Raw genomic sequence first — 11,756 nt, 5'->3', positions numbered from 1 at the left:
TAAAACTAACTTGTTCTTTTAGAATTTGCTTCTTTAAGTTTCCTTTTTCCTGATGTTTCAATATGTTTTTTCCCTAGAATTACAACTGTTAGCTCAAGGAACAGGTGGTTTTATGACAACTGAGTGCATTGGTGGTTAGTCTTGTATTTAAGAACAGGAAAGATGCATGAATTTATTAACAGTTACCAAATTCTGGTTTTAAAAACATTTTCTTTGCCAAAAATTAAATACACTTTATTTTCTAGCTCTGAATTAAATTTTCGTTGTCCTAATATGATACACTTGCATTCACAAAACCTCTCAAATTTCATAAACTCACCATTATGTTCCTTAGTAAAAAAACTGAACCTTAAAATACTTTTAGTATTTCTACAAAATAGGTGTATCTTAGTAAAATGGATAATTTAGCTTTGACTAAAAGCAGTATCAGAAATGCACCTATAGCATAGCTTTGATGTAGAAATCTGTAGATAAAAATAATTATTTTCTTTGAGAGATTCAAAAGTTGTAAAGATATTTTAATATCCTTTTGTTCTGGTAAATGTTGTTGCCAGTATTTTATTGGAGAACAGATATCTACTTGTTTTCTGACTTCTGAATACTGAAGATTTTAATTACATTCCATTCTTTGACTCTTAAGCCTTTGTACTAGTTGTGTATTTATATGATGCACACACAAATGTGTGTGCATATATAAAAGCCAACTATTTATTTTAGTGTTACGTCTCCTTTTTCATCAGCTCCTGGGCTACAGTGAAAAACCAGTAAACCTACAAATCTTCATCGGAACAGCGGATGATCGCTACTTAAGACCTCATGCATTCTACCAGGTACACCGAATCACTGGAAAAACAGTTGCAACAGCCAGTCAAGAGATAATAATTGCCAGCACAAAAGTCTTGGAAATACCACTTCTTCCTGAAAATAATATGACAGCCAGGTACGCTGCAGCATAAATTGGCTATTTAGTCGCTGTCTGTTTTCTGGTTCATTTTTTTTCAGTTGCTATGTATGTTTTCTGTGTGGTTTTTTGGTTTGGGTTTTTTTGTTTGGTGGTTTTGTTTGTTTGGGGTTTCTGTTGGTTTGTGTTTTTTATAGCAACAGTTAAATTGCTCTGTTGCAGCTTGGAGGGCCAGTGAACAGAGTAAAGCACAGTTATTTGTTTATGATATAGCACGTTTACTACTTATGTAGACTTCTGAAGTCAGCTTAGATTTTCCTAGTTACAGACTCTGTGCGAGTTTCAATGAATGCTCTCAACCCGTGATGACATGCAAGATAGCATTCCTCACAAGCTTATGTATACATGTTACTTGATTAAAGAATGCGTCTCATGAATAATCAATAAGTATGTGGAATGGTATCTGGGATTTGATGGCTACACTTCTGTCATTCTCTAGTCCTTCCTAAGGCAGAACTAAATATAGATCTTTTGCACCTTGTAAATGACGTTTACAATGTTAAATAACTTACTTCAAAGGTTCAAAAATGTGTAATAACTTGTAATCTTTAAAAGATTTCAAAAAAGCAGCAGCTAGGCATTTACGAGACAAAATGTTTCAACAGCATATTTGCTGCCATTTTTGACACACAGATCTTTTAATCTCAGACACTTAAAATAGGATAACACAGTGAAAAATAGAATGCTCTTCATTCTTTAACACAAGACAGACTTACAGAGGCAATACTCTTTGGCAATAGTTTGATTCATTTTCTTCCATTTCTTTTCTAATCCGTCCATCCTTACCTATCTCCAGTATCGACTGTGCTGGTATTTTGAAACTTCGCAATTCAGATATAGAGCTCCGTAAAGGAGAGACAGATATTGGAAGAAAGAACACCAGAGTGCGACTTGTGTTTCGTGTTCACATCCCACAGCCTAGTGGAAAAGTCTTATCTCTGCAGACTGCTTCCATACCTGTTGAATGCTGTAAGATTGCTTTAACTATACGTAATTTATACTCATGTTTTCTGCACATGTCAGTAGAATTGCCATTCTGACAGTGTTTATTGTCAGAACTATATATAACAAGTGTGTATAAAAAATGTTGTGTGTAAATACCTAAATAATCAAAAATTAATATATCGTTATTTAAAGATGGTACAATTACCTGATACTGCAGTCACACAGTTTAGCAGTTTTAGTAGTTCCTGTATATGAGCAGAAGCAGCCAATATATCCCAGTGAAAATAAATATTAATTTTGGGAAGAACTAATACCACTTCATTTACAAGAGCCTGTACCATTACTTGTCTTTATACGGTATTACTTAATGAACAGCTGAACTTCTAGAGAGTTCATTTGTTAAATGCTGTCCCTAAAGAATCAATACATGACCCTAAACAATCTGAATTTCTGCTAGAATTAATTTTGTCTATAAAATGCTGAAGTAGTTTTTAAACCAGTATTCCTAAGCTAAAGGTTTAATTTGGTGTAAAAGTAGAGACTGTTGGGATTCATGGCTTCTTGGTGTTTCTTTTCTATAGCTATATAATTTCAATGTAGTTTTAAAAACAAAGGTAAAATCATACACAAATATGATCTACATGTGTAAACAGATGGTTGTTTTAGTTCCACCCCTGATTCTTCAGGTTAGGATCATAAAAGAAATGTCATTGTGGTTAAAATTGTGAATAATGTTGTTGGTTTTGTTGTTTTTTTTAAAGCTCAGCGATCTGCCCAAGAACTTCCTCAGATTGAGAAGTACAGCATCAATAGTTGCTCTGTAAATGGAGGCCATGAAATGGTGGTGACAGGATCCAACTTTCTTCCAGAATCAAAAATTATATTTTTTGAAAAAGGACAAGGTAAATACTATGTTACTTTTTTAGTATTATTATTATTGAAGAGAAAACAAAAAATACTACCTGAGCTTGATTTTTAGGAAGTAAGGATTTGTTAACAAAAAAAACCCCAAACAAAACTAAACAAGAAAAAGTTAAGTCACGAGTAGTAATCTGAAACTTCAGTTTGGGCCCTGCTCTATGTGCTGGTTGGCAATTATTAATGAAATAGTATTTCTGATTCAGGAAGACAATTAAGACAGTTCCAGGCTATCTAACTTTGAATGATGTATATTTGAAAGAAATCGTTGACGGATCATTCTCCTCATTATTATAAAGAAACCTTAAAAAAATGAAACTTGGAACTAGTGGAAATGTACTCTTTGTCATTGATGTCATGTTGCAGCTAGCTTAGCCGTTGCATTGCAGCTGACTTACTCCAAAAGCTAATGAAATGAAATAAATATTAGCTAGAAAACCTGACTAATTTTTTCAGTACAGTTGCATCAGATTTTCTGTAGGAGTTACTCTTAAGGGAGGAATTTTTTAAAAAGTCTCAAGATCTGGTTCAGATTAGGTGTGCAATACATGCTTCACCTGTGTCTGTGCCTTGTGTGCATCTGTAAGCAGGCAAGCACACAGGCAGGTAAAATACTGGCAATAGCCAGTGGTATGAAAAACGGTGACCTTTTGTGTGTGTATGAAACATCTGTGTGCTGGACAAGCCGGTCAAGTGTTTAAAAAAGAAATTAAACAAGTGTTGGCCAAGAAATGAGGAATGTTTTAGTCAGTTGTATGACATGATTCTCCTTCTCTAGAACCCATATTCAGTGTTCTAGCCAGCACTTAGGCACGGGTGAGAACTGCACCAGGCTTGTACTTGCAAGTTAACAAAGTGAAGTTCAATTATATCGCAGGGCTGCATTTCAGTTAAGGTGTACTGAAGACACAGTTTCCTTTGTGCTGTGAATCCTATAGAAAAGTTTTAACTGCTTCCTACTGATCTCATGAAATGAAAAAGAAATATTTCAGAGCATAGTAGATTAAATTTTTCAGTATGATATATAGGAAATAGAATCGCTAAGTAAGCAAGAAACTTGTAGATTTTGGATTAATATTTCTAAAACACCTTTCTTTAAATGTAAGTACAGTTTCCAACTCCATAAACTAGAGAATTTAACACAAAAAAAACCCCTATAAAATACTTTTAATTTTCAGTTTACTACAACCACATATGGGGAATGTTTTGCAAGTCTTGTGGCGTATACAGGTGTATGCAGCACATGCACGTGTGCTTACGGTACCTACATACGTATTACTCAAAGACATTCGGTTACTCCGTACTCCCTCCTGGTTCTGTAGCACTTCTGGATATACATCATGATCTTAATGCTTCTTACTTAGACTAAAGTGCATGAAAAATAGTTGAAAATTTAGGACTGTGTTAATACGTGCAGTTCCTTTTCTTTCTTTATTCTCCCTTTAATATAGAGAGCATAAAATTTGAGCAACTTAAATTATCATTGCTGTGACTTGAATGCCTGATTTGAACTTTTGGGAAAACCATAGCAGGAGTAAATAATTAACAATAAAAGTCTGCAACCAAGTCTGATTCTTCTCCATCTTATTATTTCCTTAAATATTTAAGTAAAAGAGTTGAGGTTTTTGATTACCAAATACAACATGAGTGGGGGTTTATGCCTTTTAAAGAGATACTGCTGCAAGACAATAGGTTACCCAATAACCTGTACAAAACCCAGTAACAGAGCGGCATATTAGATTCAGGATAATGGGTTATCGTGGGTCAGAGCAGACAGAGGTTCACCACAGTGATTTACTTCCCTTGCAACCCAGACAACTTGCCCGGCATTTGAACTACAAAGTCTTTTGGTTCAGGGGAGGGTGCCTGTTTTAAATGTATAACCTGTGGGTATGGGCACGAAGATATGGTGTACATTATCTCTCACGTGGTGACTTCACCTGTAAGTCATCGGCGTTTGTTTGAATAATCACAAGTGTTGGTAGTAATTTAACTACCTTTCAAAAATGTTTTAAAAAAAAAAAACGGGGGACAAAAAAAATTAAATCCCTCGGTACACTTATAGTACATGCTGGCACATTTGGAATGAAATCTAACTGCATGTAATCAGCAGATTCTCCTAAAATGCAGAATCCTGCACAACAGTCAACTTATGGACCATGCTTGTAGTGTTGAACTTCTTAAACCATCTCTATACTTTACACTTTGTTTACAATGTAGCTGTCAGCTGGATGGCCTCAGTCATAAGACTGAAAATAAATGCAGTTTTGTATTATGTATGAAAGAATTTTTGAGATGAAGTATTTAAAGTTTTAGAAAATGCTTTTTACTTGAATTACTTGTAAACTTCTCTCAACAGATGGACGACCTCAGTGGGAGGTAGAAGGGAAGATCATTAGAGAAAAGTGTCAAGGGGTGAGAAACAGTTTTTCTTTCTTTAGAAAGCTTTCTAGAAAGTAGACATCTTCATTGTTGTTCTGAAATTCAGACTTCATTTAGTAAAGTAAGTAGAACACTGGCTGATTCAGACAGACAACTGGAGACTTCTAAATTGGCTTAATACTATAAAGTAGCCATTAAGATGATGCTTTGAAGGAACTAGAAATAGCTTGCTTGTTGCTGTGAAAGCAGTGAAAAAAGAAATTGCAAAAAGAAAACTGAAGAAAATTTTATAAGGTCACAAATAATTTCTCATGCATTAATTCTTTTTCCTAGGAGCTTAATAATCCAAAATGCAATTCTTTGCTAAAGTTTTTTTTTAATGTTCTGGCAGATTGATCAAGCATCCCTTAGACCATGTGTCCATTTAATTAAAAGTATTACCCTCAGAAGATTTGGTTTTTTTAAAAAAACAAAAAAAACACAACAAACAACAAAAGTCCCCAAATAAAAGTTTGCTTATAGTACTGTTTTGCTATGTAATAGTCATAAACTTGAAATCTAGCAGTTTCAAAATATCAGTTTGCTTTAGTTTTGCAACAAGTGTTTTGGGTTTTTCATTTGCATTTGATATGTCAAACGTTTGTTTCAACTGTCACACAGGCAAACATCATACTTGAAGTTCCTCCATACCATAACAAAACCATTACAGCTGCAGTTCACGTGCAGTTTTATCTCTGCAATGGCAAAAGGAAAAAAAGCCAGTCTCAACGTTTTACTTATACACCAGGTATTAACATTTTTAAAATGCATTTTATTTTGTTTTTTAAAGTAGACATTCGGAAGTAATTCAGACACTCTTACACCTTTGACAGGTAGATAAGACCAGCTTTGGATTGTTTGTCAAACAACTTAGTTAAGCTTGTCAAATTAAAAAGTTGACATTGAGAGTAATAAGCTCCAGTGCTATGATTACAGCCAGGTATTCATTCATTACACTTTTTATAGAATAACTTGCATTCTGCTTTCCTTTGAAAATAATGGTGCGTCTCAGAAGCTGCTCTTCTAAATAACACTAGCGATGACGTGGATGATAATGAGATCATAGAAGAGCGGGTTTTACGCCTTTCTTCCTGCCCGCCCCCCAGATGTCAAAAACACCTCCCGGTTTAGATATAAGGCAGATGAAAAAGATACTTTTCCCCTTCTGGACACATTGCAGTGTATTGATAGAAAATAGTTTGTAACTTAGCCAGAAGCAAGAACTGTACATATGGTTAAAACATCTTAATCCCTTCCATTGATAAAAGGAAGTGTGTACTACTAGGTATGCACTGCCCGCTCCTTGGCCTGCCACTTTCTTCTTTTCCTTTTAAGAAATTCATTCCCTTTTAGAGTAGCTGGAACTGACAATGTACCAGGGATGGCACTAGACTCTTTAGTACTGTTGGGAGGACTTGAAGTCAGGTACCTGAAGGAGTCTTTAAAGTCAGATATTGATAACAATATAAACTTCTTAAAGCTAATGTGTATGCTGACAAAGCCAACTACCATTAGTTTACACTACTTAAAATGAGCTTCGCTCACTTACGCTCTAAAACTTCCTACTTCATACTTTCATGTGCAATTTAAGCAATGTTATGTTGGTATCTGATACACTATTGTGTTAGCAGATCTGTGGCATTTGTAACCATTCTTAAGATTATCACCTCCGAAGGTAGTTACAAGACACATCTTAAACTGTTTGTTTGAGAAATCCATATTTAAGTTATTTTAATTATGGAATGAAGTAATGACAGTTACTGCTTGAATAGGAAGCAATTTTAGTTGTTACTGCAGCTGTTACTGCACAAACTTTTAAAATCCATTTTATCTATAAATATATGTAGCAGTTGCTTTAGCAGTATATTATATAAAGTAGTAATCAAATAGTTAAGCGTTAGCATTTTTCTACTGTTTGTAGAAATAAGTATCTTTTCAAAAGCTTAAAAATTAAAATCTTGTACCGGAAAGTGTGCCGATTTGTAACTTCTTGTATTATTAGAACAGTTGTTGTCATCTTTGAAATTGAGGGATATGCTGAAAGAGCTGCTCTAATTAAAACAACACACCCTGGGGAAACCAGTTTAACTGTGTTGCCAAGGTTCACCTGTCATCTTGATCGCAGGCTAAGGAAAGTTTGAAGGCAGCTAAAAATTTCATTCACCTTTTCCTAGTGCCTGATACTGAATTCTCGTCTGCCTATTTGCAGTTGAGCCCAGCAGCAGCCCTCCCTGTACACATCTGTGGGCTGTATCCTTTGGATGTACTGGACCTTCTCTGGCTGAAGTTGCAAATGTCTTTTAAAAACGTACATTGCATAGGAAGGTATTTCAGAAGGGAAGGTAACTGCCTATGAATAAATGCTAGGAGAGTTCTTCTGGCTTTTAGGGGTTAAGTAAAACAAAAAATCAAAGCAGAGCAAGAGAAGGGAAATTGAAGCAAAGACATTAACAATAGTGGTGTGGCTGTTAAACAGCCATTAGTGTGTATAGGAATTGTAATACAGTGTTTTACTCTTTCTAGTTATAATGAAGCAAGAGCACAGAGATGAGGTGGATTTGTCTGCTGTTCCATCTTTGGCCCTGCCTCACACAAGCAACGTCCAGGGCCTGCATTCTATCCAAACTCAATTGCCTTCACCAGAGCAAGGGCATCCACGTGACAATTTACTGTCTACATCACCCAGGAGCCTCGTGTGTCCAGTTCAACCTCCATACACTGCAATGGTGACCTCAGCAGTATCCCACCTGCCACATATGCAAGGTAGAAACCTTAGTCCAAGTGAAGAGTGTCACGTTTTGCCTCCTGCTGTGGTTCAGTCTTTTCAGTTAGCGTCAGCACCTCCTGTGAGGCCTTCTTACCAGCCTATGCAGTCTAACAATGTATACAATGGACAGTCTGGTCTTCCTATGAACTCTGCCTCCAGCCAAGGATTTGATCCTATTTCATTTCAGCAAGACACAGCTGTACCTCATTTGATAAATCTTAGCTGCCAAGCTTTACCACCAATGCAGTTTCATTCTTCAACTCCAGGTTCTGTGTCAGCATCCAGTACAGCAGGGCACCCGCTAGCACACCCAGCTCATTCAGGACAGTCATCTTCTCACCTACCATCTGTGAGATACCACTGCCCAAGCGCTGGGCAGGGCTCCATCCCTTCTGCAATGAGTCGGTCCCTCAGGCAGTCTTCTCCCCAGCTGCAGCAAGTCCCATACCATTCTGCAAATCCAGCATCCGCTTCATCCCCATCTCCAACAGCTTCCCACCCTTTAGTCCATTCGCCACTGTCTGGACCTTCTTCACCTCAGCTGCAACCTATGCCTTACCAGTCTCCTAGCTCAGTACCTGCCTCATCTCCCCCGCCAACTGCTGTAAGTCACTCTGGACAGCACTCCCCTCAAGCACATAGTCCAGTGTTGGGAGGTCTTAATGCAGCGTCATCCGTAGTACACCATTCTGTATGCGATTCATCTCCATTTTCACCAGACGGGGCAGCTGTTAACATTAAACCAGAACCTGAAGATCGAGAACTGAATTTTCAGACAATAGGACTACAAGACATCACACTAGATGATGGTAAGTGGATATAGTATTTTAATACTGCGATATAATCTACATTAAAATGTAAAGCATGTGTGGGAGGGTTGTTTTGTTCTGTATAGAACCCACTCTTCTTCACAGAAGTAAATTTGTATTATCAAAATGGAGTTGTATTTTTGTGTCCAAAGGAATGACTTGTTTAAACATAATTCTATCAGCTATAAATTTCTAGTTGCACAGTTCAAGTACTTAAGCACAATTTGCCCATAGACTTTGTTTTTGTCCTAAAACTGAGTTTGAGGATTAACTCGTACACATTGACAACTTTTATATAAGGAATTAATTTAAAGCCTTTTCTGTTTTTCTTGGTACATTTCAGTGAATGTCATAATAATATATCTTAAGTCGCAATGTAGTTTGGAGTCTTGTTTCTTGGAGTTGTCCCAGTTTTGAAGGCTAGGCTGGTTTTTTACAAAACAGATCACATGCATTTTGGCACTGTCTTGGTCTCTTCACAGACATTCTGTAAATACACTGTCATCATTCAGCACTTCTGCACACAGTACCCGTTTGCTTTCTCCTTACCACTATGGGTAACTTTTTGAGACATTCACTTGTTTAACATAACAGAACAGTGCTAAAGACTGGGCTATAAAGTTCTCTACTTTAAATACTTGGGCAGCGTTAATTTATAAAACTGGTACAAGTCAGTGAAAGAGAAAGGTATCAGATTCTAAACATCTGGCTGTTTGAGGCATAGATGCAAAGCAATATTAAGAGCATGTCCTGTCCATGAGTTTGGAAGAACAGAAGGTCTAGCCTTAAAAGGTGTGTAAAAGATGTGTGGTATTGATGATGGGAACCTTAACAGTATCTGTTTTCTACAGTAATCTTAACTGTTGTGGTGCTTTGTTTGTTGTTTTTTCTTTAATAATCCCTAGTAATTCCTTAATTGCATCAGTAGTGTAAAGTCTTAAGTGTAGGACATCTTTTACATATCCATGTCAGTCCCACTTTCTTGGGAAGCTATTGTTACCTCCACGAAGTAGTAAGAAAGTTTAGTAATAAATGCCTTTAAAGACACAGCATACTAGGAAGAAATGAGAGAAACCAATGGAGCTTTCAGTTCAATGGCCACCCTAGTTAAACTGAGCCTGCTTTTTTTTTCTTTTGAAACACTATTATCAGTCAACTTCAGAAAGGAAGGAAGAGACTGATTCTATCAAGGACTTGCTTTTTTTCATTGCATTGTTTCATAAAGCCTTGCTCTTTTCCCCTCAGCATTTTCTAGTTCTGTACTAGAGGAAGGAGAAAGAAATGTAATGTTTCAAGAAGTACAATGCTAGAACCTACCTTTTTCTCATCCTTCCTCCTCCACACCCAGAAAACAATGTAGAAATAAATAAAATACAATAAATACTGTAGTTAAAGTTTTTACAATATAAACAGAGGTGTTTAGCATCTATGAGCATCTTGGCAGTTTGTTTATGCTTGTTAAGAAATTAAATTGAAGGCAAAGTAAAAAAAGTCAACTTGTTTTTCCTCCCCATGTATCACAAACATGAGTTGTTTCTAAAAACTATTTTCATTGCTTAACACAGTGAAACTGTGAGTTGTTTCTGTGCTGACAGACATCAAAATCACAGGAAAAGCTGCAAGAGCCACACTTAAAGCATGGCCACTTGCTAATAGTTTAGAGAAATATAGTCTATATGAATCTGAGTCAAATGGCCACAGCTTTATTAATTTCTATTTTAAAATAATGTTTGCTATAGAAGTTTAAAGAAGGCCTGATAAGTGGTGATTAAAATATACACTTCCTAAATGGAAAATCGAGTGCGGTTTTAAACGCTAAACTAGCACTTCTCAGCAACCATATGTTTGCAAGCGTAGAGATTACCTTCATTGCACTTTCATATGATTGTCATTTGACGATGGTTTGGGTTTCTTAGTTTCCAGTCTGCATATCCAAATCAGACATCTAACCTGAAACCTGCTGTTCTAAAACTTTTGAAGGGCACAGTGACAAGAAATGAGCTGTTCAGTTCTTTCAACGTGGGTAAATACTTTCTCTGCGTAATCAGCTTTAAATAAAAAAATGTTCTTAGACAGGAACACTTCCTTAATAAAGTATCTAACATATTACTGTGGTTTAAGAAGTAATTTCAAAATTTTTCATATGTGTAAAATTGAGTTGTAGTTTTGGTACAAATAGAGCTAGACATAAAGAGCAAATCAGTTATTCTACGCTAATGTTATAACAATTAAGGAAAAAAATCCAAACCTAAGTGCATGCATAAATGAATGTTGATACAGTGTGTTCTCCCAGGTAACGTATCAAACCTGACAGTTGAAAATCATGTCTGGATTACTGACCTTAAATATTTAAGTCAGCAGTCTTTAAAAAAAAAAAAAAAGTAAAGTTTAAAAAACCCTGGCAGCATAAGCACGCTGTGGTGTATACTCAGCTAAGAAAGGGCTCATTTCCCTCCTTGACAAAAGAGGTTGTCAAAGTTGGACTCAGTCTGGTTTTGTGATGAGGTCTTGTTAATTTTTTCTGCCACTGTTTTTAAAAAGTGCTCCTACTGTAGTCGTTTACCTATCCCACTGTCAAGTTTTAGATTTAAATGTATTATTATAACACTGTTGATCTAAAATTTAATCTTGTGTTTGCAGTTTAGGAGTGAGTTTATCTTGTATTTCATGTTTTCTACAGTGATGAGATTTTTAACGTGTACAACTGTATATAACAGTTTTGAAGGTGTTATGTTAGGCTGTATTCAGGAAATTAGGATGACCTTCTACTAATCCTCTTACGTTTTGCTACTATCTCCATTACATGAAGCTGGGGATTTGAAAATCCAGTATGTGGATTTACTGTAAATCATAACTAAAAATCCTCTAACTGCTTTGTGTGCGTACATACATCCTGTCAGACACAGTCCGTGTAACTTCCTAAGCCATTTGCATT

The 11,756-nt window shown here is 36.1% G+C and overlaps 1 protein-coding gene across 1 annotated transcript in view; it reads left to right on the top strand.

Annotated features, from left to right (window-relative positions):
- Positions 1 to 740: 740 nt before the first annotated feature.
- The window catches only part of LOC104539928 (nuclear factor of activated T-cells, cytoplasmic 3-like), a gene marked incomplete at its 5' end in the record, with an annotated part of 24,770 nt that continues 13,754 nt past the window's right edge, over positions 741 to 11,756 (top strand). Inside the window, 6 exons of the mRNA XM_010183603.1 lie at positions 741 to 940; positions 1,758 to 1,930; positions 2,668 to 2,808; positions 5,184 to 5,239; positions 5,867 to 5,993; positions 7,769 to 8,821. Coding sequence (XP_010181905.1) covers positions 741 to 940; positions 1,758 to 1,930; positions 2,668 to 2,808; positions 5,184 to 5,239; positions 5,867 to 5,993; positions 7,769 to 8,821 — 1,750 coding nt within the window. The remainder of the gene's footprint in view (positions 941 to 1,757; positions 1,931 to 2,667; positions 2,809 to 5,183; positions 5,240 to 5,866; positions 5,994 to 7,768; positions 8,822 to 11,756) is intronic.

This window comes from Mesitornis unicolor, unplaced genomic scaffold, assembly GCF_000695765.1.
Source record: "Mesitornis unicolor isolate BGI_N332 unplaced genomic scaffold, ASM69576v1 scaffold6114, whole genome shotgun sequence".
Lineage (NCBI taxonomy): Eukaryota > Metazoa > Chordata > Aves > Mesitornithiformes > Mesitornithidae > Mesitornis > Mesitornis unicolor.
Note: the sequence above shows the minus strand (reverse complement) of the source record. Positions and strands in the feature narration are given on the sequence as shown.